Raw genomic sequence first — 16,186 nt, 5'->3', positions numbered from 1 at the left:
TATTACATTTGTTAATGTCCCGTTGTTAGGAAAGTCTTGATCGTAGTTTGTCCAGTTTGTTTTCCAATGATTGCACGTTGACCAATCATACCGAGGGTAGTGGGGTTTACCTAATCGTCTGCGAATTTTTGCAAGGCACCCCGCCCTCCTCCCCCTTTTTCTCTGTCTTTCCTTCACGCTGATGACGGGGATTTAGGCCTTGTCTCTACAAAGCAGTAAATCCTTCACGTCGGTCTCATTAAAGAAAAAATCTTTGTCCAGAGTCGAGGTGAGTAATCGCTGTTCTGATGTCCAAAAGCTATTTTCGGTCATAAGAGACGGTAGCAGCTACATTATATACAAAATGAGTTACAAACAATGCGAAAAAACTAATAAAATAGCACAGTTGGTTAGGATCCCGTAAAATGGTAGCCCTCCCCTCCGGCACCATATCCCTATTTATCAGCGTTAGCTCTCATGTTAATAATTTGACCGCAAGCCTTGCGGGTTGATACCATTCCCTATTTACTGTAACTCTATTATTAATATAATTTACTGTAAGGGAAATGAGAACATGCAATGCGTTACAGTAGSCCTTTAGAATAATGCAAAACATATCCTTGACTATCCAACTCGATGAGCAGGWAACAAACGATGCCAGTCAGCCTGCACTGCTGGCCCATCGAAACRACACCTAAATTATACCAAAACTAATTTCAMACATAATAAGAGTATWGACAATATTAAAATGACAATAATCTGATGAGTGACAATATTAGACCTATCAGTTGTACATGAAGAGATGGGCGCATCTTGTAATTTACATTTAAAGATGCAGGGAAARGATCATCAGTTTATCAAATCTTCCTTCAGAGTCACATGAAGGTAAAACATTGTATATATAGTATCAGACAGAGCATATTCTGCAGTTTCTATTACACTTACCTTTGTCAAATAACTCTCATAATTCTAAAGTTGCAGCTCTATTTCCAAATTTMACTTTTTCCAAGAATATCTGTGCTGTCCGTGCGGCAGCATTGTTCTGGCTACTAAGCAAAAATTAGTAACATAATAAACTTAAAATATACTATTTATTTATGCAATTCATCCTTTGCAATTGTTCATGCTGTTGTTTAGGAATACAGCAGATAATTTCACCTGTGCACCTGGCTGGTTATATAATTTATTATCTTTTTAGTTTCAACTTTGTCAAAAGTTTTATTGTAAGATAAATGAAAAATAGGCTATAGGCCTACATTTTTTCTAGGACTTTGTAGAACTACACAAAACATATCCTTTACTATTGTATATTTTCTTTTTATGTGTATATTTCCACTAATATTTCTTCATACAATTAATCCTTTATAATAGTTTATGCACTATTTATCAAGAATTGGTGCTTATGGTTGCTGCACTTTGCAGGTTGATATGCATCTGATGCATATGTTATTCTAAAGGGGACGCCAGGCAACGTTCTCTAGCGGGTACTTATAGGCAGAAAGAACAGGCGGTTCTAGTGTTAAARGGATACTTTGGGATTTTGACAATGAGGSCATTCATCTACTTCCCCAGAGTCAGATGAACTTGTGGATACCATTGTTATGTCTCTAGCATAACATAACTAGCGTTAGCATAACGACTGGATGTATATGGGTATATGCTAACATCTTCTAGCATTCTTGCAGATATCCATAGTCTGCCAGTCATTGCGCTAATGCTAGTTAGCATTGGCTCACAAAACTACCTCTAGCKTCCTTCATACTGGACACAGAGRCATACAAATAGTATCCACGAGTWCATCTAACTCTGGTGAAGTAGATGAAGGACCTCATTCCCGAAGTATTTTTAATCCTGGGTTAAAATTGTTCATAATTKWTTTWWTTTWTTWTTWTTWTTTWWAMAWTKTATCCCCTTTTCTCCCCAATTTTCGTGGTATCCAATCGCTAGTAATTACTATCTTGTCTCATCGCTACAACTCCCGTACGGGCTCGGGAGAGACGAAGGTCGAAAGCCACGCGTCCTCCGAAGCACAACCCAACCAAGCCGCACTGCTTCTTAACACAGCGCGCCTCCAACCCGGAAGCCAGCCGCACCAATGTGTCAGAGGAAACACCGTGCACCTGGCCCCCTTGGTTAGCGCGCACTGCGCCCGGCCCGCCACAGGAGTCGCTGGAGCGCGATGAGACAAGGATATCCCTACCGGCCAAACCCTCCCTAACCCGGACGACGCTAGCCCAATTGTGCGTCGCCCCACAGACCTCCCGGTCGCGGCCGGCTGCGACAGAGCCTGGGCGCGAACCCAGAGACTCTGGTGGCGCAGCTAGCTGGTGGCGCAGCTACCTAGATGCCCTAGACCACTGCCCTAGACCACTGCGCCACCCGGGAGGCCGAATTGTTCATAACTTAATTTTATTTCAAGTGACAGCAGAACTCTGTGATGGGCTAGCCGCAATAAGTCTGTGCAAACTGTGTCGATTCCATGTGGCCTAGCTGATTATGGACCGTGATGTTTGATGTTAGTTAATCACTACCATTGTGAGTGTACCGTTACTGTACCTTGGGCAGTGTAGACCAGTTCACTGTAGACCACAGCTGGGATGATGGGGGAGGGCAGGTCCTGGAGGAAACCCCTCAGAGTATCAGACAACACTGCCACTTCATACTGGTCCACATCCACTGAGACTGGGTCTGAGAGGGAGGGAGGGAGAATAGGAGGGAGGAAGAGAGTACGAGAGGGAGGAAGAGAGTCCGAGAAAGAGACTTGTGTTAAGAATCACAAATTCTTCAATCCTATGTAATTTACAAGAGAACACAAAAAAATGAAATGTGACTGGCAGCTCATTTTTCAGCTGTACTAGTGGAGACAGACAGAAGTGTTGGTACAGCAGCAGCCTGACACTGGATGGTATTCTGAGCTGTAATTAAATGAGTCAAAGGAGTGTCAGGGCCATTTAGCTCTGGGGAAACAGGCACATGTCAGTTAGAAACAGAAAGAACTTCCCAGATGTACTACATACAGAGAAAGAATGCCCTAAACCGGCGGGATGTAGACAAAACAGTCACAGAGATAATATTTGTGTGTGTGTGACCTGGGTGATCAGGTTCATTGCATTAGGGGACTACAAGCCGTGACACACTGTAGGACAAGCATTGATTTCTCTAAAACTAATTGTCAAATAAACTTTCCAATCATGACGGTCCACTAAACCAGAGGTATATTTATATYACTGTGACCTCTTTCTGACCCCCTTCCAACACAATATGATAATTAGAGAACAGTTCTGTAGCTTGTGTGTGGKTGTGTTGTGGTGTGGAGTCACTGATCCTGCCCCTCCATGTGGAAAAGTCATACAGAGGGCAAGACATTATATTAATTTTCACTGTGTTCAGTGACATAGAAGACAGAAGAACGATATTAATGTATGTTTCATGGCACACACTAGTGACAGTCAACCTGTGCTGGGGTTAACTGTTTTTCTATGCTGGGGTTGACTGTGTTTAACTGACAGTAGTAACTCTCTGTGAGGATGAGGACAGGATGAGGACAGCCCTCTCATGGCTGACAGTAGTGGCTCTACTGTGAGGATGAGGACAGGATGAAGACAAAAACAAAGGGAGGTAGCAAGATATAAAAGGAAGAAAGAAATTCCGGGAGGCAGTGCTGCCTCCCAGTTTAATCACAGCTAATGAACAGGCTCTGGGGACCTCAACCAGCATCATTACACCACTGCTGCCCAGTCAGACTACAGGGGATTGGGACCAAGAAATCCCCACATCAATTCCCTCTCACTCCCTAACTCTTGTTCTGCTCTCTCCCTCCCTCTATTTCTTTGCTGCTATCTCTTTGAGGGCTCTATTTTAACAACTCAACGGTAATCTAAGGGCTGTCGGTAGCGCTACAGGTCCGTGGGTGGGTCAGAAATATTTTTGCCATTTTCACAGACATTATTATGAAAGCAATAGCGTGAAAGGGCTGGGTTTTGATTAATAAACAAGTTGTAGGTGTGACGAGGGCTTGGCCACTCACTGGCCAATCAAGGTGTTCAATGGCTTAATACTACATGCGTGTCTTATGTTCTGATGGTCTTTGCATTATCATCAACTTCAATTCGCCAGGGGGCACGGAATATTCTCATCCATTGTGGCTGGATACTACAGTTTATTAAATAGCATAGGCTACAGTAACGAGTGATAGCAACAGTAAACGAGTAGACCATTTAGAAACCTTTTATGGGTAGGCTCCTTGGCTAATGCATGGCAGGATAAGAAAGACACCAGACACATTGCTGTTGAACCAGATTTTGTTATAGTAGGGTAAGGGTAGCCTACTATAAGAGCTCATATAAAACAGGTCAATTACCAATCCTGGGATTGAAAATAGAAGAGTGCCGGCTTTAACAGTAAGATATTGCAAATTAGTGTGCGCTTGACAATTGTGCTAGATTAACGCCAGCTGAAAATAGAACCCTGAGGGCCTGGACCATTCTCTGCCTTTCGCATTCCCGGAATTTCTTTCTTCCTTTTATATCTTGCTACCTCCCTTTGTTTTTGTCTCGTTCCTTCTCTCTCTCTCTCTCTCTCTCTGGCTACCACTTACTCTCTGCTCTATTGGGCCTAGAGAATACAAGTGAGAAGGCTATCTCTTCTCTCACTCTCTTCCAATTCCCCCCTATCTCCCTCCTATCCCTTCTCTTCTCCACACCCCTCTCTCCGAATACCTGCCAGCTCTCAGAGTGGAGATGTGGCGTCACAAACAGCTGTTTAATCCCCTCCAGAAAGGATTAGCTTCCCAACACTTCGGCAGGGCCAGGGCAGGGGCACACCAGGCCAACTCCACCCAGATCAAGTGTGACAGTCGTAGAAAACTGACAAGGACTGACCCCCCCTCTGGCCTTGGATGGATGAGGTGAACTTCAGGCAGACAGAATTTTGGTCTTCCATTCAAGTTGTCTGTGTAACAGAGGGAGTTGGGAGGTGGTCTGGCTGTGTGTTTGCGTGCAAAAGAGAGGACAGATTAGTCTCTTTTCTATTCTTGGTTGGGGTGTGCGTGTCAGAATTTGGGGTCAATTCCATTGTCCTTTATAATGTTTTATTTATATATTTTTTTATTTAATCTTATTTAACCCAGGCAAGTCAGTTAAGAACAAATTCTTATTACAACGACATCCTATGAACAGTGGGTTAACTGCCTTGTTCAGTGGTAGAACGACACATTTTTACCTTGTCAGCTCGGGGATTCGATCTAGCAAACTTTTGGTTACTGGCCCAACGCTCTCACCACTAGGCTACCTGCCGCCCCAGGAATGTACAATGGGGTCCATAATTATTGCTATCCTTGATAAAGATGAGCAAAAAAGACTGTATAAAATAAATAATAAATAATATATTTGTAAAACAACATCTATTTTGTTTGTATTATTATAAAATAATAACGTTTAAAAAAAATGTTGATCATACAATATAACTCAATACTGGTATTATTTGTTTTGTTCATCTTTATCAAGGGTGACAATATTTACGGCCCGTTTTTCAATTCCGACTTCATTCCTAATCCAATCCCAGAGTTGAGTGGAATTGAAATGAATTTGACCTCAGTACCACTAGTGTGTATTATCATCATCATCATCATCATCACTATCCATCTCCCACACACACAGACTTCTACCTTCAAACCCCCGATACATTATGTAGAAGACAGATAAGCTAGGTGTGTTGTATATGTTTGACTGGCTTAGCATTTAATAACAAACATTTCGACAAAGACCACCCTCTCGCTGTACACACACCCACAAACACACCCAAACAAAGACACACATACACACGAAGACACCCCCCCCACTCACTCACTCACTCACTCACTCACTCATCACTCACTCACTCACTCACTCACTCACTCACTCACTCACTCACTCACTCACTCACTCACTCACTCACTCACTCACTCACCCCCAAACACACAACACAACACAACACACACAGCTATGATCAACTATTACTATACATCTCTGATTATTGGTCCAGCTGTCCATCTGATCTATTGACATATTTGGGGTTATTTTTCTAAGCATCGTCCCAAAGGAGGTCTGCTTGCCTCTGAACAAACAAATCCATACCAAGTAGGTATTTCTCCAGGCCTCATATCGATGCTCTGCTTTCAGCCTCCCCATCGCTAACACACTCTTTTAGCTCATCAATCAGGCTTGACTCTCCTCCTCACACACACAACACACACACACACTGCACACAGGCGCCATGACGATTGAATCAAGTGTCAAATCCTGCCACCAGCCCAATATGGGTCTGCCCTCTACTATTGATCCACCTTAAGTTCATAGTGATAGTGACTCCAGTCACCCAAGTCATAGACTGTTCTCTCTGCTACCGCACGGCAAGCAGGAGCGGAGCGCCAAGTCTAGGTCCAAAAGGCTCCTTAACAGCTTCTACCCCCAAGCCATAAAACTGCTGAACAATTAATCAAAAGCCACCCAGACTATTTGCATTGACACCCTCCTACACGTACAAATTACCTACATTAACCTGTACCCCTGCACATTGACTCGGTACAGGTACCCCCTGTATATAGTCTCATCATTGTTATTTTATTGTGTTACTTTTTAAAGTTTATTTAGTAAATATTTCCTTAACTCTATTTTCTTAAAACTGCATTGTTGTTTAAAGGCTTGTAAGTAAGCATTTCACTGTAAGGTCTACACCTGTTGTATTCGGCGCATGTGATAAATAAAAATGTTATTTGATTTGACATGCACTGTTATCCAGGGCCATTCTTAAAACAAAGCCTTGACGATATCCTAGCTGGTCACCAGCTCCTGATAACATTAGGTTGGGGGAAGGTGGTGTGTGTGTGTGTGCAAACATACTTGTGTGTCCATATGTGTATATATATGTGTTTGTGTGAATTTTTGTGTCTACTACGTGCAAGTGATGATCAGTCGAGCMTAGGGAGGGAAAGGTTACATGGGTGAGAGGGCGAGAGGGCGAGAGGTTTTTCATGCAGGGTCACATGATAGTATAGGTATAGGTCCTCGTGAAACAGGTTCTCACAGTCTCACTGTAGAATTAGATGTTCATCCACATTCTTCAAACTTCACATTTCTAAGTTCAGGCACTCATTCTCAATGGTTAAGGTTTAGGTTGGGTTAAAACAAAAAATATATAACATGTGTCCACAACTGGGATCAAACTACGCAACCTTCTGACCCTGAGTCATGGGATTACACCCATCCACAACGCCCTAGCAAAACCCAAGACTACTACAGCCCTCACCGTTGCCTCAGGACATGGATAGACGTCCAATTTAGACGTCAGTCTTGAATGATCTCCCTACCTTGCGACAGGATTAGCTGTGTGATCTCCAGTGAAGCCTATGTAACCCCTTGGTGACCTGAGAGACTCAGACTGCTGTAAAGGTTAGGGTGGTTGGATTGTGTTCTCTTTAAATGAGACTGACCGAACAGGGACCCAAAGCCTTCACCCTGACCCACAAACGTAAAGGTCGCAGGCAGCCAGCTGTGCGATGGGCTATCCAGCTGGTCGTGTCATGCGGTTTAACCTTTCCACAGGTGAGTTCCAAATATCTCTAACGGTCGACCCAGCGTGAGTTGTTTTATGCACGTGATGTCAGAATGCACTCACTGTTCCAAAATGTGATTATTACCGGCCCACGCGCCCAACCCAACCAGGCCACCAGCCCTCCAAGACCCCCCCCCCCCCCCCCTCAGTTCCCCAAGAGCTGCCCCTCAACCATCCTAGACCCCCCCTAACAGCAAGGCCAACTGAATGTTTCAGTGCATGTATGGCACTATGTGTGTGTGTTCGTGTATGTGCACCTGTGTGCATTTGAATGAGTGTGTGTGTGTATATGCACGTGTACAAACACCTGCACGGCATCAGCCTCAGGCAAACCAGCATTAGCAGTAGAAACATTGCCCCTCAGTGTCATTCAAACATACTTTTCGTTGTTTTATTTTGACTTTTATCTTTGACTGTCATTCAATCCCCCGCCCAGCAACTCCACACTCACTTGTCTTCAATTCCACATCCCAACCCTCAGCTTCCTTCAGCCCATCCCACCTATCTCTGCTGGCCACCCTCTTTGGATTTTTACACACCATATATCTTTCAACTATGCTGTGATGTTTAACATACAATTTCAATCTATGTAATCGAATAGAATCCACAGATTGCGAGTTGAAGATAAATACTTTTAGAAGAGTATTAGCATAATAGTAATCGACTGAGCCGGTCTCTCCAGATCTCCCAACAGTACTATTTCTAGGGACAATTTTAGATCAATGTTATGCATTTTCAGCCATTCCTGAATCAGAAACTGGCGACCTGAGGGCAATACCAAAATAAATACTCTATTGATTATGTATCCTCACAACAAAATCTGCAGAGCTTCGATGATTGTATGCCCCAAATATTCAACATTTTGTTGGTGGCAAGAATTCTATATAATCATTTTAGCTGAAAAGTATGAAGTCTTGAATCTTGAGTCGTTTTATATATCAACTCATACAACCTGTACCATGGAATCGGTGCATCAAAAATCTCTTCCCAACTATTTTGCAATCTGTATGGCACAGCTGTCAAGATCCTGGTTCTCAAATGAAACTGGTATACTTTCCTATTTATGCTCTTTTTATTCCGCCGCCAGTTTTTTATATTGGGCAGACAGACAAGTTCCCTACCTCCTCCCGCTGTCACCTGCCTCCTCCATTTTTGGGGCAATGCTGTAATCAATTGGTTGTACTCTTGGATTGAGCAGACCTTCCTCTACAATTCTGATTGTAACTCCATGAAAGACATAACTCTACCATTCCAATTTACAATATCATTTAAGAACAAAATATCCTTTTCAAACATCTTTCCCATAAATACAAGTATTTTATCAACCAGCACATTTGAGATCAGCCATAATATTTGTTGCAATATTTCTTCTATCTTTTCAGGGGGATGAAATTAAAATTGTAGCCAACTCTGCAATCCTTGTTTGAAAAATAGTTTTCAATAATTTTCAATTAATCGAAAATGAGACATGGCAATCTGCACAAAGGCAAAAAGGCCATTTTAAAACAATGGATTAGCTTTTCTTAGTAATCTACTTGAGAACCATTTAGGGATCTTGTCACTTATATCTTTTATGATATGAATACCAAGTATGTCTACTTCACCGTCAGCCCATTTTATAGGTAAACTGCAGGGTAATGTCAAAGTTGTATTTTTTTAAAGATCCAATACGTAATATTGTACACTTATCATAATTAAGTTTGCGTCCAGAGAGTCCAGAAAAGTTATGTAGATCTTCAATGAGACATTGCAGGGATCTAGCTTACGGACTTAATATAACAGTTGAGTCATCGGCATACATGGACACCTTGGATTTCTTGTCCTCTAATGTTGTTATTGGATCTGATTTTAATAGCTAGCATTTCGATGGCCATAACAAATAGATATGGTGACAGTGGACACCCTTGTTTAACTCCTCTTGACAATTCAAAACTCTCTGAGAAGTAGCCGCTATTTACTATTTTACACCTGGGGTTGCTATACATTACTTTACCCATTTTATAAGAGAATCACTGAAATTGAAAAAAATACAGGCATTTATAAATAAATTCCAGTCTTACTTTATCAAAGCCCTTCTCAAAATCCGCTATAAATACCAGGCCTGGCATCTTTGATGTTTCATGATGTTTTATTATTTCTAATAGTTGTCGTATATTATCTCCAATTTATCATCCATTTAAAAAACCTGCCTGATCAGGATGAACAATCTCTGGTAAAACCTTTTTAATTCTGAGAGCTATGCACTTCGCTAGTATTTTTGCATCACAACATTGAAGTGTAAGAGATCTTTATATTTGCCATCAGGGTCTTGTTTTAATAATAGTGAAATCAGACCTTCCTGCTGAGTACCTGACAGACTACCATTTCTATAGGAGTAGTAAAAACAAGCTAACAATGGAGCTTTGAATATTTAAAAAAAACTTGATACATACAGTTGAAGTCGGAAGTTTACATACACTTAGGTTGGAGTCATTAAAACTCATTTTTCAACCACTCCACAAATTCCTTGTTAACAAACTATAGTTTTGGCAAGTCAGTTAGGACATCTACTTTGTGCATGACACAAGTCATTTTTCCAACAATTGTTTACAGACAGATTATTTCACTTATAATTCACTGTATCACAATTCCAGTGGGTCAGAAGTTTACATACACTAAGTTGACAGTGCCTTTAAACAGCTTGGAAAATTCCAGAAAATTATGTCAGGCTTTAGAAGCTTCTGATAGGCTAATTGATAGGCTATTTGAGTCAATTGGAGGTGTACCTGTGGATGTATTTCAAGGCTTACCTTCAAACTCAGTGCCTCTTTGCTTGACATCATGGGAAAATCAAAAGAAATCAGCCAAATTGTAGACCTCCACAAGTCTGGTTCATCCTAAATGCCTGAAGGTACCACGTTCATCTGTACAAACAATAGTACGCAAGTATAAACACCATGGGACCACAAAACCATCATACCGCTCAGGAAGGAGATGCATTCTGTCTCCTAGAGATGAACATACTTTGGTGCGAAAAGTGCAAATCAATCTCAGAACAACGGCAAAGGACCTTGTGAAGATGCTGGAGGAAACCGGTACAAAAGTATCTATATCCGCAGTAAAATGAGTCCTATATCGACATAACCTGAAAGGCCGCTCAGCAAGGAAGAAGCCACTGCTCCAAAACCACCATAAAAAAGCCAGATTACGGTTTGCAACTGCACATGGGGACAAAGATCGTACTTTTGGGAGAAATTTCCTCTGGTCTGATGAAACAAAAATAGAACTGTTTGGCCATAATGACCATCGTTATATTTGGAGGAAAAAGGGGAGGCTTGCAAGCCGAAGAACACCATCCAGACCGTGAAGCACGGGGGGGGCAGCATCATGTTGTGGGGGTGCTTTGCTGCAGGAGGGACTGGTGCACTTCACAAAATAGATGGCATCATGAGGGATGAAAATGATGTGAATATATTGAAGCAACATCTCAAGACATCAGTCAGGAAGTTAAAGCTTGGTCGCAAATGGGTCTTCCAAATGGACAATGACCCCAAGCATACTTCCAAAGTTGTGGCAAAATGGCTTAAGGACAACAAAGTCAAGGTATTGGAGTGGCCATTACAAAGCCATATAGAACATTTGTGGGTAGAACTGAAAAAGCGTGTGTGAGCAAGGAGGCCTACAAACCTGACTCAGTTACACCAGCTCTGTCAGGAGGAATGGGCCAAAATTCACCCAACTTAATCTGGGAAGCTTGTGGAAGGCTACCCAAAATATTTGACCCAAGTTAAACAATTTAAAGGCAATGCTACCAAATACTAATTGAGTATATGTAAACTTCTGACCCACTGGGAATGTGATGAAAGAAATAAAAGCTGAAATAAATCATTATCTCTACTATTATTCTGACATTTCACATTCTTAAAATAAAGTGGTGATCCTAACTGACCTAAAAAAGGGAATTGTTACTAGGATCGAATGTCATTGTGAAAAAAAAAACTGTTTAAATGTATTTGGCTAAGGTATATGTAAACTTCCGACTTCAACTGTACCTCTGTATCCCATCAACTGTACCTTGATAGCATACAGCCATCAAGCCCTGGGGTTTTTCCAGACTGAAAGGATTTAAAAGCCTCAAAAAGTTATTCCTCTGTAATTTGGATTTCGCACTGATCTTCCTGTACATTTGTTATTTTTTTTTTTAAATTTGTATTATTTGGAAAGAATTCCTTACTGTAATCGTCATTCAGTGGGTGAGGATGAGACGGAAAAGAGAACATCTGCTTAAAATATTTAGATTCCTCTTTTAAAATATAATTCAGAGAATCATGAACGACTCCATCTTCAGTAACGACTTTCTGCAAATAATTTTTTTTGTGTTCTAGTGTTGGAGATTCAGGAAGAAGTTGGTGCATTTTTCTCCATATTCTATCCAGTTTGCATCATTTTTGTAATAGATAACATTAGATCGTTCTTGAATAAGTTCCTCCAGTTCTTTTTGTTTTACCTGCACTATAAGTTAATGTTTTTCCCTTGTTAGTCTTGACTCTTTAGCCAGAAACAGATTTTTTTATTATTTATGAATATTAAATTAATGACCTCTGAAGGTACATTTAGAGGTAACCTAAACAGTAAGGGGATTTGCTGAACCTGTATTATACTGGAAAAAAATCTGTTATAAATGATTATGTCATAGTTAAAAAATAGTGAAAAACCAGAAACCCATTTAATCCAATATCAAGTAAACTAGAGAAAAAAATCCCTGATCTCTTTGAACAAGACATTCGAGCAAGCTCCCCAAAAATACACAGATAATCAACATGTAGCCTACCCATTAGCTATTTACATACATTATTGACTGTCACATTAGGTGGCTCAGAGAGCAAGGCATGAAGTGACACTAACTGATTGGTGTAGAGGGCCTGTGATACTTCTACCCCTGACATCCTAGTCATCCACCTTGGTGGAAACGACATGGGATACACAAAGGGGATGGCACTGGTGTGGCAGATAAGCAGATTTAGAGGTGGTCATCCACATGTTAACTGGGAAAACAGTGGTTTTCTCTGATATAACACAGCGGAGGAGCTGGATGTTCCAGTGGGACCAGAAGATAAACAAGTGAACGCATTTCAGGGAACACAATTCTCCACCCTGCCTTTAAGCAGTGTGTCCCGGGTATGTACCGTAGGGATGGAATGCATCTGACGGATGAGGGCAATGACATACAGTGGGGAGAACAAGTATTTGACACACTGCCGATTTTGCAGGTCTTCCTACTTACAAAGCATGTAGAGGTCTGTAATTTTTATCATAGGTACACGTCAACTGTGAGAGACGGAATCAAAAAAATCCAGAAAATTACATTGTATGATTTTTAAGTAATTAATTTGCATTTTATTGCATGACATAAGTATTTGATCACCTACCAACCAGTAAGAATTCCAGCTCTCACAGACCTGTTAGTTTTTCTTTAAGAAGCCCTCTGTTCCCACTCATTACCTGTATTAACTGCACCTGTTGAACTCGTTACCTGTATAAAAGACACCTGTCCACACACTCAATCAAACAGACCTCCAACCTCTCCACAATGGCCAAGACCAGAGAGCTGTGTAAGGACATCAGGGATACAATTGTAGACCTGCACAAGGCTGGGATGGGCTACAGTACAATAGGCAAGCAGCTTGGTGAGAAGGCAACAACTGTTGGCGCAATTATTAGAAATGGAAGAAGTTCAAGATGACGGTCAATCACCCTCGTCTGGGACTCCATGCAAGATTTCACCTCGTGGGCATCAATGATCATGAGGAAGGTGAGGGATCAGCCAGAACTACCCGGCAGGACCTGGTCAATTACCTGAAGAGAGCTGGGACCACAGTCTCAAAGAAAACCATTAGTAACACACTACGCCGTCATGGATTAAAATCCTGCAGCGCACGCAAGGTCCCCCTGCTCAAGCCAGCGCATGTCCAGGCCGTCTGAAGTTTGCCAATGACCATCTGGATGATCCAGAGGAGGAATGGGGAAAGGTCAGTGTGGTCTGATGAAAAAAAATTATAACTTTTTGGTCTAAACTCCACTCGCCGTGTTTGGAGGAAGAAGAAGGATGAGTAACAACCCCAAGAACACCATCCCAACCGTGACAGCATGGAGGTGGGAAACATATTCCTTGGGATGCTTTTCTGCAAAGGGGACAGGACGACTGCACCGTATTGAGGGGAGGATGGATGGGGCCATGTATCGCGAGATCTTGGCCAACAACCTCCTCCCCTCAGTAAGAGCATTGAAGATGGGTCGTGGCTGGTGTTTCCAGCATGACAACGCCCAGAAACACACAGACAGGGCAACTAAGGAGTGGCTCCGTAAGAAGCATCTAAGGTCCTGAGTGGCCTAGCCAGTCTCCAGCCCTGAACCCAATAGAGCATCCTTTGAGGGAGCTGAAAGTCCGTATTGCCCAGCGACCTGAAGGATCTGGAGAAGGTCTGTATGGAGGAGTGGGCCCAAAAATCCCCTGCTGCAGTGTGTGGCAAACCTGGTCAAGAACTACAGGAAACGTATGATCTCTGTAATTGCAAACAAAGGTTTCTGTACCAAATATTAAGTTCTGCTTTTCTGATGTATCAATATTATGTCATGCAATTAAAATTCAAATGAATTACTTAAAAATCATACAATGTGATTTTCTGGATTTTTATGATTTTAGATTCCGTCTCTCACAGTTGAAGTGTACCTATGATAAAAATTACAGACCTCTACATGCTTTGTAAGTCGGAAAACCTGCCAAATCGGCAGTGTATCAAATACTTGTTCTCCCCACTGCATTCCTTGAAAGTTGGTATATCCAGTATACACCGTACACACCTCCGTAGTAACAAGACGGTGAAGGGTGCAATTGCGGCCCGCAATTCGGGGCATTCTTGCATGTGGCCATTTCTGCATCTGCAGGAACCCCTAATACTAGTCTGTTGTTTTAGATTTTGGTCTCTGAGTTTCTGATACTGATGACACACATTTTTTGTTAAGATTCAAGTGTGTCTTACTGTCTTACTTGGACTTGAGTTGCTTCACAAGGTATAATAAAGTAGGCGTTCAACATAACTTTTTCCGTGAATAATGACAGAGTTTTTCCCCACAACCCTGGTTCTGGTTTCCTGGTTCTAGTAACTGTCCCTAAGTTCCCGGCACTGTTGTCAGTGTCACTAACCGTACTGTATGTTGTATAAGCAGTAATCTACTGTTGGCTGTAACACAGGACACTTCTAGTAAATTCGACGCCCTCTCAGAGAGGAAAATATCGGTGAAGACGACAAGTCTCATTCCTGCATGTCAGTATGTGTGTGGGTGTGTGTGACTGCCTGTGACTGCCTGCGTGCGTGCGTGCGTGAATGTGAATTCATTCACTTCTCTGTCTACCCATCTGTCCTTGACATGCTGTTCAAGTATACAGGTACGCGTACACACTAGGCCAGTGGTGATGATTGTGAGGAAGGAAGTGCTGAGGGTTAAACAGTGAGGTCTGAGGGTGAGGAGGGCTGGAGCCAGGACAGGACAGGGCTAGAGCACCCAACACAGAAAAACACAGCGCACCCCAGTACCAGAACAATAAACAGTCAGAACAGCATCTAACATAGAACAGCACCACAATGCCAACTGGCAAAAGTGAATGAAGGAGAGAGAGATGGTGATAGAGGGAGAAAGAATAGGGAGGTAGAGATAGAGGGATAGAGATAGAGAGGGAGACATGTTGGGAAACCGAGAGGAAGCACAGGGTATGAGAGATGGATAGATGGAGGGGCAGATTGAGAAGGAATGATTCACGCTCAGTCTTTCTCTGCTCTGTCATAAGAGGCCTGACTCCAAGAACATTGGACTGCTGCTGCTCTGCTCGGAGGTGACATCATCACCAGAGAGAGAGGGAGAGACGGATGCTTTACCTCCACTCACACCACTGAGTGGAAGATAGCAGGAGGTGAGAGGACAAGTGGAAGTGGAGGGGAGAGAGGGGAAAGGGTTAGGACAAAATGTCAGAGGTACAAACTGCAGCAGACTAATTGGAACAGAGTGTATAAAGTGTTACTGGGAGGATAGGATTGTGGGAGAATTTGGAGTGGGAAAGGACAACCTGATACACAATTATGCCACTTTTGAGGGTAATGGTCTATCCATACAATATCCACCCCAGTACAGTGCTACTCTGCTTACTGTTTCATCAGGAAGCAACACATGAGACTGCTAGCTTCTAGCTGAGCACTAGAATGTGTGAGGAGTGAGAGCCCAGCTTTCCAATATGATATAATAATGTATTAGGGCTGATAGGAGTTAATGACAGGAGAGAATGACTAGAAGAGCCTCTCACGTCTCCGTCCAGGCTGACTAAGGAATTATACTGCTGAACAAATAGGCAAACAAATCGACAATACCACTGAGAGAGAGGCATCGCATCATCCCCTTCCCCGCAGGGGCGGGCTTTAACAGCGTTAAAAGGAAGGAAGTCGTAGCTCGCTTGGTGACAAACCACCGTTCCCTTTCTGTTAATCACACAGCTTTAGTTAAACGACTGCCATAAAACAAAAGGCGTACGTACGGTAGCTAGGTAAAGGAGGTAGGTAATATGGCTGTGGTCTGTGTACGAGCTTAG

At 42.3% G+C, this 16,186-nt stretch overlaps 1 protein-coding gene across 1 annotated transcript in view; it reads right to left on the bottom strand.

The window, feature by feature from the left end:
- Positions 1–16,186, bottom strand: part of pik3r3b (phosphoinositide-3-kinase, regulatory subunit 3b (gamma)) — a 293,043-nt gene that overhangs the window by 182,799 nt on the left and 94,058 nt on the right. Inside the window, exon 5 of the mRNA XM_070446248.1 lies at positions 2,536–2,667. Coding sequence (XP_070302349.1) covers positions 2,536–2,667 — 132 coding nt within the window. The remainder of the gene's footprint in view (positions 1–2,535; positions 2,668–16,186) is intronic.

Source organism: Salvelinus sp. IW2-2015, linkage group LG13 (genome assembly GCF_002910315.2).
Source record: "Salvelinus sp. IW2-2015 linkage group LG13, ASM291031v2, whole genome shotgun sequence".
Classification (NCBI taxonomy): Eukaryota; Metazoa; Chordata; class Actinopteri; order Salmoniformes; family Salmonidae; genus Salvelinus; species Salvelinus sp. IW2-2015.
Note: the sequence above shows the minus strand (reverse complement) of the source record. Positions and strands in the feature narration are given on the sequence as shown.